Source organism: Fulmarus glacialis, unplaced genomic scaffold (assembly GCF_000690835.1).
Source record: "Fulmarus glacialis isolate BGI_N327 unplaced genomic scaffold, ASM69083v1 scaffold14434, whole genome shotgun sequence".
Classification (NCBI taxonomy): Eukaryota; Metazoa; Chordata; class Aves; order Procellariiformes; family Procellariidae; genus Fulmarus; species Fulmarus glacialis.
Genome location: NW_009208787.1, coordinates 27,716 through 43,278, shown reverse-complemented (window position 1 = coordinate 43,278; position 15,563 = coordinate 27,716). Strand labels below are relative to the sequence as shown.

Here is a 15,563-nt window from a genome sequence, read left to right as displayed (position 1 = left end):
GCTGTTTTCTTTGTTTAGCGGTACGTGTCCGCAGTGAGAACTCTGTGCTTTTCAAACTTCCCTCCTGAAGCTTCTACTGGAGATGCAAAGGATTTCAGATTTCTTTCATTTTTAATTGTTGCAAAAGAGTTTCTGATGTGCAAAAGTTATCTTTGTGCTATCTTTTGTTCTGTGTACATGAATAAATTCTTCCACTGTTGTCATTGGGAATTCTGTAAATACAAAAGGAGTGAGCCAAATTCTGCCATGGAGACCTTAGAAGAGAATTTTATTCTTCAAGTACTCCCTTATGCAAATATTTGAATAGAAATATTGTGTAATGTGTACTCAGGAAACACTGTATTGATTTCAGTAGGTGTCATGCAGGACTGTAAGCAATCATGTACAAAAATAAACTTATGATGACATCTTCAAAATTACTTTCTGGTATGTCAGGAATCACTTTGCTATGACTGCAGTTGATGTTTCAAGTGAAAATAATAGTCTATATAAAAGTCTGGTGAAGAGCAGAAATAAACAAAATTCCAGACTCTGTCTGTATGTGACAGAAAAACACAAAGAGAAAAAATTATAAAGACAGATAAACAATGTGCAACATGTCTACAGTATTATTATGATTAACTCATTAATAATCCTCTGTTCAGAATGATAGCTCACTCTGTAACATGAGTTGAATACATTTTGTTTGTAATTTACTGCACAGTAAGTTACTGCTGAGAAAGTAAATAGGAGGCAAAAAGGAACACACAAAACCAAGTTTGAGGTTAATTAATTCCTCGAGTTATTTGGCAGTCATTTGGCTTCGTGGTTTTATAAAACATACTGAACTAAATTAAAACCAGGACACAATCTGAGTGAAAGCTGAGAAGAAAAAGTGGATCTACCTATTATTATTATTACTATTATTATTACTATTATTATTATTTACACGTATATGAACACGTATACAATGAAATGCCGGCACAAACATTGACTGTTTTCTCCCATTGCTAAAAACCCTGCAAACTGGATGATGGTGTAGCTTCTGATTTTAAGTAGATCACAGAACAGAGGCAGATGGATTAACTGAGATTTCAGGCAATACTAATGCATACAATTAGGCTACGTTTGATAATTTAGCAGAAATGTATTCTTTCTTGTTGAATTACTGCTCTGTTATGACTCTTTGTTCTGCTTCTGTGGAGTTATACCTGTGACCAGCTTTTTGCCACCTTTACCAGTCGCACTTGGCTACCTTCAACAGCAGATGCATCTAGCATCTCAAGTAAAAATACTGCAATAAAAAAATGCAGAATCTGTTAATTTTCTTGGATTTCTGTGTTCTACAGCTCTCAAGAAGCAGACTTTTTTTTTCACTTCTTATAGACGATCCTCATGTTTTTAGCTTGTTTTGTCTGAGAATTTGGTAAAGACCTCTCACGAATTAACAGAACTACATCCAATGTTTTTCTGTTTGAGAACAAGTATGAACAAATGCATTCTTTGGCTAAAATAAACTGCTGATATCCACGACGTGCATAACATGCACGTTACATGGGTCAGAGCAAAAGCTATGCAATGCAGTGGTTGCTTTCTGATTCCCTTAAGTTGGATGGAATTATGTGGAACATAAAAGTATAGCACTCTACATGTATACTTTTTTGTTCATTTGGGTAGAGGTAACCACATTTAAATAATTATGTGTAGTCTTTTGTTAGATCTTTAACTAAGTTGTGGCATCAGAAAGATCAGAAATGGGATGTAACTTCAGTATAAGAAGCAAAATGTTTTCCTTATGTGAAAAATAAGGTTATCTACTTTTGTATATCACTGTATAAGAATGTTAGCTGTGCCAGAGTGCTTCTTAGAAGCAGCTCACCCAAAGAGCACAGAGATGGTAATACATGAAACAGGAACTCTCTCTGCAGAAGGAAGATGAGGTGCGGAGTCTTTTGTGTGGGTTATGTTAATTAAGCAATGGAATATCTTGGAAGCTTAATTTTTTTATTTTTTTAACTAGGGTCAGTGAGACTGCAGGGTGGCAAGAATGAGTTTGAAGGTACAGTGGAGGTTTATTTGAATGGAATCTGGGGAACAATCTGTGGGAGCCATTGGGACAATAATGATGCAACAGTTGTATGTCGACAGCTTGCACTTGGGTAAGTTTCAGTCTGACTAAAAATCAGTCAACTTATTTTAATGACATTTCAGTACAAAGGACAATCTATTTTGCAAATCCCAATGGCTTTTTGGGTTTGATGATTGTTTTTTCTGCTTGAAAGTTGTTGAATGCTGAAGTTGTTCTTCCCAGAATCCTTCGCTTCCTTCAATTGCGTTGTACTTCAAAGAGGTTGCTGTGAGAATCAGTATTTCATTTGAAAGCTGCATATGGGATCTGGAGAGGAGCAGACCAGGGTAGATGCTTTGCTTTCAAAGTTAAAAGTGTGAACAGCTCAGAAAAGCTTAGGGCAAACAAAAACTGCTTTACTACACATTTGGGAGATGTCCACAAGGGCAGAAATATGAGGTCTGATCCTGATCTCACTTATGTAAGAGTCAATTAAGAACAGCTCCAGTGAGGTTACTGAATCTATAAAAATGTAAATGTGGTCAGAATTAGACTCTACATGGGCTCCTAATCATAGGAAAATTCCTGGTTCTTAGGAGCATGGGGTTACCCTGGTAATCATCCATTCTATCCTGCCAAAAAACATCTGGGAGTCATCCTAGGTTTTTGGAAAATGTGGTATTTTTGTTGTGCACATCTTCATCTACCTAGATAATCTGTATGGTTTACTTTCAGAGTTGCACATTGATAACAAAACCTAAAACCAGACAAGTTTTGCAGCTTTACATTTTCATGGAAACATTTTACGGAGTTGGACAGGTGGGAAGACCCTGCATTGTCCTCATTGACCACTACTTCCCACTGCTCTCAGAATGGAATTAATCAACAAGACTTTTTAACACAATTTGGTGATTAAACTCTAGATAATGCCTATAGTGACACTGCAATTGCAATAGTAAGAGCAAACTGAGATAAGGAAGAAAATGCCCGTATCAAAAGGGAGTTTTAAAAATAAAATGCAATTTCAGCTTCTAAAAAATCAATGCTGTTCGAGTTAGCAACCAAATTACTTGAATATCCCCCCTTAGCACCCCATTCAGTTTGCACTTTCTTAATAAGCCACAAAGTATGGCTGGCTTTATTGCCTTTCTAACGTTTTTTTCAGTCACATACCAAAGTAGTGATTTTCTTTGCTACAAGCAGTAAGGGGCTTTTGTAGCATACTTGCACTATGACATTCCTAATGATTATTCCACTTTTTAAGACTGCTAGCCAGAACTAAATCTAAGCTGTTTTATAATGTTCAATACTAATCTGGACACACCATGCCAACTTATAAAAATATGAGGATTAGATGAGATAAAAGTTCAGCCATCTGGAGGCTGTGATTTTGCTTATGACTTCAGCTGTCTACGTGCAATGCCTCCTTTCCTCATTTTCATGTAAGTTCTTTTTTACCTTCCACACCCTAAACATTTCAGTTGAACAAGACTGCTATTAGCAAAAGTAGTTCAGTGATACGGGTGAATGATTTGGTCTTTTCAACAGAAATGGCTTAAATCTGAACCCAGGCCAAAAAGCCCCAAGCAAACAGTAGTTGAAAGTTTCTGTTATCATGAGTGTTTGGCAGAAATTTGGATCTATATACCACAAGGTGAACTTAGTGGGTGTTATTGGTGCCTTTCAGGTGCTTCCGTCTATTTGGTCCTTTGATTTTACAATATTTGGGCTTTGTTTTTAATTTAATTTTTTGGGCATTATATGGAAGAAAAAATGGCTCAATAATTGTCGCTGTAGATTCAGTATGGGAAGGAAATGAAGCTGTTTATAAATGTTCTGGATGGATGGGAATGGCTGAATAGAGAGTAACGGACACAGGCCTGATCTAATGGAGTATGAGGTAGTTTCACTGCCCCATGGTCACAACCATATTATATGACGTGTATGGGCAGAGCACTGGTATGTTTTAATGGAGTAAAGGAGAGGATAAGAGTGAAAGGCCCATTAGCATTACCTCTCCTGGAAGTATAACTGCAGTGGGATGGTTCTGTAGATTCACTTATGGACTGTGGACTCTGTTGATTTTTGTAGTTAAGAACCGGGAGAACAGGAATGTAGCTCGCCCTGCAGCAACACAGGCCATTGTACTAAAATATCCCACAACAAAATGGTGAGAACTGGGTCACATCTGTTACTTTTCTTTGTGCAGAAGACAATGCTGAACTGTATGAAAATGTGATGAATTTACACTGCTGAAGAAAGCCCTTTCTTTTCTACTCCAAGATTTATATACGAGAAAGTGTTCCACTTCCCCTCCTCCCACTCTAATGTCCTATCCTGATTATTCTTCTTACAGTGAAAAAGGTACAGCAAAACATATACCATTTTCCGGACTGGGCCTTATTGCTGTTTACTGGAGTGAAGTGCGTTGTCGTGGTGATGAAGAAAATATACTGTTATGTGAAAAAGACATCTGGCAGGATGGAACATGTCCTCAAAAAATGGCAGCTGCTGTCACATGTAGCTCTTCGCTGGGTAAAAAAAAATACATATGGTTTGGTTAACTCCTCACCTTATTTAAATAGAAGTAGTAATAATTACTCATTATTAAATTAGAAAAAAATATTAAGACTTTTCAGAACAGGAAATTAAACCGAGTGAATCATCACATCATTAACTGTTTCAAAATCCCTCTATGCTGTGCAAGTAGCAACTAGCTGAAGCCCTTTTTACCCTTCCATAATCAACAACCAAATTACTGCTTTGAGATATAGGTTGTGAGAAAGGGTGAAGCAGCGAGAATCTCTGGCTGTAAAGGTAGGATTGCTTCCCCCCACATTTTTTTAAACATTTTTTTAAAAATTATTTATTTATTAATTTATTTGTCTACTCAGAGGTTGTCTTTGGTAGCTACACATGCTACATGTCAATTTGTTAGCTTTTCTTGAACAGCAGGGAGGAGCAGCAATTTCACAAACAGGCTATGCCTTCTTCTTTGGTACAGAAATGTGGGGATGACATTCCTTACTGTGAACATGGATGACATTGCACAAGAAACTGCAAAGACATTTGCCCTATTCTACATACATTTAATACAGGTCCAAGTCTTCCTAGCTGAAGATTGCTACCTCACACATCACTCACCCAAGTCAAAATGATATTGTTAGGAAAAAAATACTATTAATGTTTTTAAGATATTTCAGGTTATTTTAATGAACATGATAAACAGCAAGTAAATGAGCAATTATACCATCAGATTTAATTTACCATCAGATATTGCTGACCTCAGGGAAGGCTAGGCTGGCAGTGCTGAGGAGCTGGCAATGGCAATCTCTTCAGTTGTAACCAAAACATGTATGGCTGCAGCCTGCTCTGTGCTGCCTTTTCTCTCCTACTTACGTTCCTGTCCAAAGGCAGATGCATTTTTGTCCTAAAACTCCACTATTCATGAGGAATATTTTGATAAATGACTTGTAAAAAATCATTTTGGTCTTAATTTAGAAAACTACAGTGTGGAGGGAAGGGAGAACCTTTTTAAGCTAGGAGACAAGTTGAAGGACCAAAGCAGAAGAAATAGTTTTGCCTAAAGAAACTAAAACCAATACATTTGCAAATTATATTTTTAGATCATAAGGTTTTCCTTCTGTTTATGGACATTTTCACCAGAAAACTTGGTTTTGCATAGATAAATTTATTGAAGGACTATTGTCTGTTTCAATAATGCTGAAAGGAAGTTTATCAGTAATTTAGAGTCCAGGGTATCTGAAATGAATTAAATTGATCCTGAGTTTCGGCAGACTAGATGAAGCTTTCACGTTTTGCAGGTTCTACTGCAACTAGCTTTCTAAATAATTACAAAAAAACAGATTTCATACCAGTGAAATAGCAAGATGAAATTGGAGGAATGCCCTCAATTTTCTTTTTTTAAGCCAAGAAATAGATGAAATAGTAGCATTAATTGGTTGGAAGACCTACACAAAAGTTAATCACATTTTAAGTCATTCAGTTGTTAGATATGGTTTTAAATGGTTTTAAATACCAGAGCGATTTTTTTTTAATATGGTTTTAAGCTGTGTGCATTATTATAGCTTTATGCAGAAGTGATGCTTTCAAGACAATTTCTTGCTGGACCAGAAAAGGGCTAATGATTTGAAAAGACCAAAAATCAAACCGTATCTCGGAAACAGGAAGGGAACAATACTTACACAATTAAAGTGAGACTCCACAGTCAATGAGATTTCACTGCTCTGACTGGAATTACCAAAGTAATGAGAAAACATGAGGATTAATTTCTACTTCTGTGGCAATGAAAGAATTTTTGCCTCTTACTTCAGATTTTACCCTCTGGGACCAAGCCTATACAGAGCCAATTTTGCTCTTACTGGTAGAAATGGAGCTCTACTGACTGATTGCAGTATTTGGCCTTACAGCCCTAAGTATCTGTGAGCGCTTTGACACTTAAGTAACTCAAGATCAGTATGGTTACTTGTCTGTATAATATTCTTCAGCTACTGAGAGTGAAGCTCAGGGGAACTCATTTCTAAGAAGTTTAATTTCAGGTTTTCCATCTAACTAGAAAAAAATAAGTGTGGTTCTTGAGTGATGTCAGAGAAACCATTAAGCCATCTTCTCTACTATCAGGATAACATTTTGGGAAAGAAATGACCTTTTCCTATATTCTATGTTTGATCACAGCTCCTGTCTTTACTCCGATCCGGCTGGCTGGTGGGAACAACGCTCACGAAGGAAGAGTAGAAGTCTACCATGCTGGCCAGTGGGGGACTGTCTGTGATGATCAATGGGATGATGCAGATGCTGAAGTTGTCTGTCGGCAGCTTGGCCTTGGGTTTGTTTTTCTACATATTTTCTACTTGAGCAGCAAAGCAGGAGAGTTAGTCAGATACAAAGCTTGGAGCTGTCAAAAGATGCTCCTTTAAAATCACACTAATACTTTGAAGCAGTAACTAAGTTTATTTACAGAAGGTTCAGGTACAGCGCTATTACTTTCAGTTCCCTGGAACTTTGATTTATAGGATCCAGTTTTCAATGTCATATGATAGGGCAATTTTGTCTGTAAGACAGACAAAGGATGTGTCTCAAAAAATGCTGACTTTTTAGTGAAAACTCACTACAATTTCAGTAAAGTTTCAATCAAAAACCATAGGTGAAGAAAAGGAAGTTGCTTTGACTGTTTAAATCCTTACATCCATTTTACTGAAGAGCCTAACAGTCTCCTTGCTTTGGAGTAAGAGCACTGCTTTGTCAGGAAGGGTATGTTTTTGGCATGCCTATGAGAATCTCTCAAGATTTGTTTAAATCACAGGTCTCTGAAGATTGTCAGTTTGCATATAGTGAGTAGAGATCTGTTTGAAGTTTTGACAGTTAAGCTTGACAGCGATTCTGTCTGAACTAACCATGGTCCATAATACAGTCACAGCAGCAGAACAGGATTTCCTTGCTCCTCTTCTGAACAGCCGGGGTGATTTTGATACCACACAGAAGGCAAGTATTCAGTATTTGAGGAAAGAGGCTGCAGAAGTGGGAGGCAAAGAGGAGAACTGCTGGATCAGAGAGGAAGGAGATGGGGACAATTGGGATGAAAGGCCAGATGGGCTGAAGAGGGAAAGAACTAGGAGCAAGATACAGAGAAGATACTAAGATGTAAACCCAAGGAGAAGGGGATTATGTCTGAGACAGACTGGATGAGAACTAAGCAGGTCAGTACAGAGGAGACTGGAACAGAACTTGCCTGTTCAACCCTGCTGGGATTACGATGAATTAAAAGAAGTGGCATTGAAGGTAGCAAGCTTGGTAGCATTAATGGGTGTCCCCCAGAGTGTACTTTGTTTTGTAACGTGAAACTGAGGCCTTGGACTGCTGGTGCCATCCAAATTGGCTCAAAAGGATGAGAACTGTGTAGTACTTACAAAGCTTCTAGATCTCCTGGTGAGCCATGTGGGAATCAATATGCTCCTCTGACATCCGATTTTCATTTTTCTCCCGTTTATTTTACGCTATATTTTTATATTCCTGTATATTTTCAATTGGGAATACCTAAAAGAAAGTCTGTCTTCTTACAGGCTTTTTCGGCTTTTGAATTGGGCCACTATTAATAAGTTTGGGGAGTTACTAAGTTATGCTTTACATTTTTTATACTAATGACAAATGTCATGCTCTTAACCTGCCTCCTTACTGATTACACTGAAACATTTGATTACTTAATGTTCAGAAACTGAAGTTCTGAGATGCTTCTAATTTGATTCGTTTTTCTGAGTAAATAAATTGTATTAAGATGATGCTAACTCTTTTTGAAACGTCTAGAGATTTACAGAATTTCTCGAGTAATTTGTCTTGACAAATATACTCATTATTGTGAAGTGAAATTTTACCAACAGTGGCAGTAGACCAGTTATGAAGTAATAAAAATAATCTAAAAATGTGCCACAAATTGTAAAAGTGAAGCATCTCAGTAAGCAGCTTCCCACACCCTTTCAACTTTTCTGTAGCACTCCTATAAAACTTCAGAATATTAATCTACCATTAATAGGTGAAAAATAGTGACAATTTATTTTATTATTTGTTTCATGAATACTTTTTGCTTGATACAAATTGCCCTTGTTATGGGCATGTGTTGTGGGATGTGTTGGCTCTGCTTTACTGGAACTCCAGAGAATCTTACTAGATTATGGTATAATTTGTTTCAACATTCAGAGTAGTCAAGCATTCTCTCTTTGATTTCAGCCAGCTTCTTAATGAATAAGGATTTTTTTTTTAACATTTTCTATACATTTGTACCAGCATCAGAATTAAAAAAATACGAGAAATTGAAGCTATATACAAGAATTTTCTTTTTGTGTAAACTTTTAATATATGCAAATACCACTCAATCAACTTAAATGAAGATAATTTCTCTTATACATATAAATGTTCCAAAGTATAATAATCTTAAAAACTACCAGTAAACCAGGCCTTCTGTAATAAGCCTATGATATATTTAGGGTAATATTAATAAAAATAGGTATCCTGAAAGTAGGCTCTTCAGTCTGTATTTATTCAATTCTACAAAAATAGCCTGAAGTGCTGAGAACTCACAGAGCCTATCTCGGTACATCAGAAAGATACACTGGAAAACCAAGACGTTTTTATTTATTTAGATGCTTAAATACAAACGGGATACCTAGATTTGAAATAAGTATTACCCTTAGTCTATCCTATGGATTATACTTTCTTAGTTTACTATATAGTCAACAAGTTCGAAAAGCAGCTCTTTATGAAATATAAGAGATGGAGGACTTGGCTTTTTTTTCCCCATTACCAGCATTGCAAAGTACAAGTGTTCAGTAAATTAATGCTACATATAAAAATGCATGGTTACTTAACAAACTAAATGAAAGAATAGTAAGGGCAATCAGAAAATGTTTGCAAATCTCAGGGAAAAATACCATTTCCAATCTATTAAAATTCTTTGTGATATTGCTAAAGGAAAAAAATTAGAGCAAGATATCTCTTAATATGTTATTTGGAATTAGGAAGGTCATTCGGAAGAAAAGGTAATGTCTAATTAAAAATCTCTCTCAAAAATAAGGTACTAACTTCAGACTGAAGCTACGTGTTTTGGTTAAATGTTGCCTGCGGAGTGTTTGAGGATATTTTTGGTTTACCTACCTGCTTCTTTGAAGCAATTGCAGATTATAACTCTTCTCCCTTCTGAGTAAATAAGACCTGCTTTTTGATATTTCCCACCACTTGAAGAAGGCATCTGGTCATCAGAGAAAGAGTCTGAAAGTTAACAGTGCATTTTCAATATTAATGAAGCACATTAGCTTGAAAATATTAAAAACAAATTGATTTTAAGCAAAATGAAAATGCAAAACACAGATCATTTACCTTTCTTGTGTGTGCTTTTATTTACTGAGCACTACCATCTACACATTTACTGAGCACTACACATCTATTCATGTCTACCATGAATTTCCACATCCTTCCTTTTTACAGAACTTTTTCCTAATTCTAATTTAATTTTTATGAGCCTCTTACTGTTGTTATTTTTCCCATACCCCCTTACTGTTTATCAAGAATTTGTATGATTGCTAATTGTAAATTTAGTGTTGTTTTCCTTTAAAAAAAAGAGAGAACAGATTGTTACATATTTATACAAAGCACTAGAAATGAAATCTACATCTATCTAAATCCACACATGGATTAATGAGTCAGTGCCTTAAAAACATGAACTAGTGCAACTTACCTTAAAAAAAAAATTACAGCAACGTACTGTCCTGACACACGGTTGCAAAAGCCAGTTAAGGGTTTGAATGATTACATCCCGAAACAAAATAGTCAAGACTTGTTATGTTTTCAGTATAAGCTGAACATACAATTCCTGTTAGGTGTTACGTGACACTGTATGGCTGGTAGTGGAAAACTCTCTTTAAAGCAATTTAATAATTAGTATAGAGCCCTGCACCCAAACTGTATGTTAATTAATTTAAACTAATCCTTTGCATAGGTAATTCATTATAGTAAAAAATTTAGATAGACATTTCAATCTTACAAGTTGAAAAAGACGACAGATACTGAGAATACTCCTATAAAAACTCGACTGGGTATATGAACAGAGAAACTATTGCGTGGAAAGAAATCAAACCATGAAAAACATTTACATATGAAAAACATGGTATCTTAAATAGAATTGGAAAAATCCTGATGGATCGTCAAGTGTTAAACACTGCATAATTACTGTAACGCTAAAACAATGGAGTGTTTTCAATTTATATAGGTTTTTGTGCTCAAAATCCTCTATGCTGACACAAAGAGTATTACACACACAAGGCTAGTCATTGGTCTGCTTTCTGTTCTTATTTCTACCACTGATCGGTGGTATGACATTGTCAAGTCACTTAAGATCTCTTTGCCATGGTTTTTACATGACTAAATGGGGAAACAATCACTTTTATCTGCCTCATCCGAATATTTGACATTTGATTAATGTGCTTTGAGGACAACAGATGAAAGTCACTGTAGAAATATAATATCAGGTTATTTTTACTACATATAAACATTAAATGAAAATTAAAATTAGCATCTTCATACCCAAGCTGTACCTCTATAATCTCTTCTAGGTAAGTTACGCTTAAAAATCAAAAGGGACAGAAGAGGAAAATCTCTCGAGTAATTAACAATAGAAATTGATGTTTAATTGATGTTCTAAACATGTTCAAACCATGGAAGTGTGAAAATGGTATGTTCCATTGGTATGCTCCACAGCCTCAGCTGAGACTGAAGTTGACTGTGGAACCACATCACATTACATGACATAGCACAGGCTGCATTGTCAGGTACCAGTGCAGCGGCTATTTAGGCAGTCCCATCTGCTATTTTAGAAGCTGGATATGCCACATTTTAGCTCTTCCCAGTGAGTCCCAGACTCTTCAGCTTGCTTGGTCTTGACTGGGTGTTTCTTACATTTCAACAGGGGTGTTGCTAAGGCGTGGAGCCAGGCTTACTTTGGAGAAGGCTCAGGCCCCGTGCTGCTGGATGAAGTGCGGTGCACGGGAAATGAACTATCTATAGAACAGTGTCCAAAAAGCTCCTGGCGAGAACACAACTGCGGCCACAAAGAAGATGCTGGCGTTTCCTGCACACCTCTCACAGGTACTTCAATTACCAATAATCACACAGGAAAACAGTGACAAATGCAGAGTTACACCTCTGGAAAGAGAATTCTTAAAGTTTGCAGATGCACAAAACCCCACAGTAATAAAGTGTTCTGCCAGTATCAAAATGAACCAGCTGTTGGCTATGGAAATTTTACAGGTACAGAAAATCTCATTATTCAACACAAAGCCTTGGTTCCTCAGTAACATGTTAACCGCCACTTACTATGTGGGCATGCCTTAACTGTGTATCACATGTATCAATGGCAGTAAGCATTTCAGCATAAAAGCAATGGGAAATAACAGAATACACAAAGAAAAAGCTAAGGCGTATATACAGTGAAATCATGTAATCTGAGCCCACTCCTGCGGACTTGGCATGTAATAAGGGCTTGGGGGATCAGTATCTTGTGCCATTTCTCTTGCACTTAAGCAACTGCATTATGCAACGCTTCACAACTGACTGGGTGCGTTATGGCATTTCTTTCATCTTCTCATTAAATGACACCTAGTGATCAGCACTAGATTTAGTAGTCTAATATTCTGATCAGATGCAGTAAATGCAATGTTATTAATTTTGTTTTAGAGCAATAATTGGACCTAAGAAAAACTGATTCTTGTTTTTGTTTTTCCTTACTTGTTAATGACACAGATGGTGCATTAAGACTAACAAGTGGGAAAGGCAGTCATGAGGGACGCCTGGAGGTCTATTATACTGGGCAGTGGGGCACAATCTGCGATGATGGGTGGACAGAGCTGAATACACAGGTGGTTTGCCGGCAGCTGGGATTTAAGTAAGATTACTTGATATTAGATATCTGACTGACTTGACAATGATGACAAACATTTACATGAACCCTACATTATTCAAGAGTCTGTTTTTTTAATATTAGTTGAGTGCTTCATAGAAACTACCGAGTTAAAATCCATTAAAGCCTGCCTCCCTCAGGCTCGAAGAGATATTTATGGCCTCAGTTTAGGTAGAAGAAAAAGCTTCAACTGAGGTTGTGATTCAGCAGCCTTTATTCACCGAGTTCCTTCCAATCATCTTTTTGGCTAACTGAGATCAATGCATACGCTATAGAGAAAAACTGATTTGTTGTGTTCTATTTTGCCTATAAAAGTTTGATTCTTCAAAATCTTTGCTTGTCGAACAGGGATTAAAAATCACAGACATTTTCAAGGTATAAATCCTTCTGGATTTAGCTCAGAAAAACCCACAGTCTAGCCCTAGAACACTGTTATGTATTGAAAAGCATATTTTAGAAAAAATCCCATTAGAGTTTCGTGCATTCACTCTTCACTACTTTTCCTACTGACTGTGGCTACAAAAATACAGTCTCACTAGGTGATTGTTGTCTTGCCTTCAGATTGTAACTGCTCACATTCAGAAAAGAATTTTGTCTCATTTTTCCCAGACTGCAATATTTAAATGTATATATAATACTAAGTCTCAATTCAGTGCGACAGCCATCTGCTTGGTTGAAGGGAGGCCTTAATCAAAGGTATTACATTCTCAAGTTTGTATTAACGTAACAGTAATTCCTTAAAAAAAACATTACCAAAGAAGCAGCATATGGTGCTCTCATTGAATTTAATGCTAACTGAACGTGCTCTGTCATGGTTAACACTGTTTACTGTTACTACTTGAGAAACTTTATTTCTTCAGAAATGATTTATTTCCTTTCTAGTGGTTAAGCATCACGTGCCCTCTGAGCACTGTGGACCAAAATGTTACGTATACGTATGTGTTACGCAGGTATGGAAAAAGCGCAACTGAGAGCTACTTCGAAGGAAGCTCTGGGCCCATCTGGTTGGATGATGTCAGCTGCTCAGGGAAGGAGACAAACCTTATGCAATGCTCAAGGAGAGAGTGGGGAAAGCATGACTGCAACCATCAGGAGGATGTCAGACTCATTTGCCATCCAGATAACGACAGCCATAAACTCTCACTTGGTAAGGCATCTCTTTGGTAAAGTCACAGCGTGAGTATTGCAGTGGGTGCAGAGCTGAGCAAAGTATAGTATACTTAAGGATGCTCAAAATCTTAGTATTTGGCAGATATGTGCAAAGAAGGAATAGGAAGGGAAGAGATCTCCTGAAGATCATAGGAAGTAATCAAGCTTTGTTTAAAGGAACATAAACAGCCAGAACATTAACCATCCACACAAATTTGTAAGGTAACAAAGTCAGATTCCAGAGATCCTGTTCTCTCAGTCTTCACCAGATTTTAGACCTATCCAGCACTTCCTAATGTTATACTGCATTTCACTCAGCCCTCTCCAAGTTCTAAGTAACTGTCTCATGCTATCAAAAGTTGGAGACGTACCCAAGCACTGAGAAACATAAATCAATAGTATATCCTCCTATGGCCTTACATTCAGACGATCCAAAAAAAGAGATACGGAGAAAGACGGGAAATTCAGAGATAGCAAGAAGGAAGGGTGAGAAGCATGAAATTATTTCTGCATTACTATTGCCTATCATTTGGGGTGAATGGGCCGCACTTGCTGACCAGGACAGAATGATACTACAAACACAGATCAAAGAGCCAGCTCCAATGTCAAAAAGCCTACAAACTTGTATGAAAAAAGACTAAAAAGACAGATAAGAAAAGAAATGAGAGAAAAATACTAATTACATAGTGGCATTGTAGAACAAAATATATACAAATGAATTCCAAAGATTCCTAAATCCACATGTAGATAATTAAACAAGAATTCTGGCTATCAGATATGCATAGTAAAAATTACAGGGGAAAAACGGGTTGCTCAGCAATTCTGAAAAGGAGTTTCATTTTTTAAATTTGCGACATACAAAGTTTGTAGCTTGTCAGTAGGTAGCCTTTTACAAAATTATTCCCGATATTCTTTAGTTTACCCAAGTATATTTTAGTCGATTTTGAAATTAGAATTGTAACAAGTGGAGTTAGATTCACAGCTTCTACTGAAACGTAATGGATTTGTATGCCTGGGTGCCTGAAGTTCTCTGGAAATTATAGACTATAGGTCTATCCTGCAAACTAAGACACGGATTTACTGCACAACATCACTACCTGTTATAACAACAATCAGCACTTCCGTGTGACTTTTCTAGTCTCTCCCTCTTTAAAGTCTTTTTCTTTACAGCCTTTTGACCTCTCACAATCCAATGAATGTTTTATGTTGCAGTATAGTTCCATTATGTGTAGATGATGTCAAATCATATTTGGTAGAAAGGATTTTCTCAGACCAAAAATAACAGGAATTCAAAACATGACTGCTGTCTTTTCAAATGCAAACCATCTGTGCTGCTCTGCTCAAATTCCTATAAAATATAATCTTAGCTGAAGGACGTCTGGTTCAGTTAAATGCATCCATATGGTATCATTCTCACATCCCCCATTACCAGAAAGTTATATTAATTTTGTGCTCATAAATACAGATATATGTATTTTCTAAAACACAAGAAGATGAGATAACGATAAAATAGCTATACTGTATCATTAATATCCCATGCCTCTAGCTGGGTAATATAAGTACAATTTTCATTTAAATCATATTCTTCCAGAGTAACATATCATTTCAACAAGAAAATTAAGACAGCGTATCTGACATTTCCGACAAGATTTCTGATTGGAAAGTGGACAAAGACTCTATTGTTACCATTTACTTCCCAGCATTTGAAAAAGCCTTTTTTCTCTGTGTAAGGATGAATTCACTGGAAAAATATGAGAAATTAGTAGATGATATGACTTGAGGAAATACAGACATTAAGGGACACTAAAAATACACTACAATAACTACAACATTTGTTTAGTATGTAAGATCATGACAATGTAGCTAAACAGCAAGTTGGTGAAGTTAATTCATGTAACTGTCCAG

At 36.6% G+C, this 15,563-nt stretch overlaps 1 protein-coding gene across 1 annotated transcript in view; it reads left to right on the top strand.

The window, feature by feature from the left end:
* Window positions 1-1,999: 1,999 nt before the first annotated feature.
* Window positions 2,000-15,563, top strand: part of PRSS12 (protease, serine, 12 (neurotrypsin, motopsin)) — a gene marked incomplete at its 5' end in the record, with an annotated part of 33,780 nt that continues 20,216 nt past the window's right edge. The window contains 6 exons of the mRNA XM_009576614.1: window positions 2,000-2,138; window positions 4,404-4,582; window positions 6,743-6,893; window positions 11,520-11,698; window positions 12,353-12,494; window positions 13,460-13,656. Coding sequence (XP_009574909.1) covers window positions 2,000-2,138; window positions 4,404-4,582; window positions 6,743-6,893; window positions 11,520-11,698; window positions 12,353-12,494; window positions 13,460-13,656 — 987 coding nt within the window. The remainder of the gene's footprint in view (window positions 2,139-4,403; window positions 4,583-6,742; window positions 6,894-11,519; window positions 11,699-12,352; window positions 12,495-13,459; window positions 13,657-15,563) is intronic.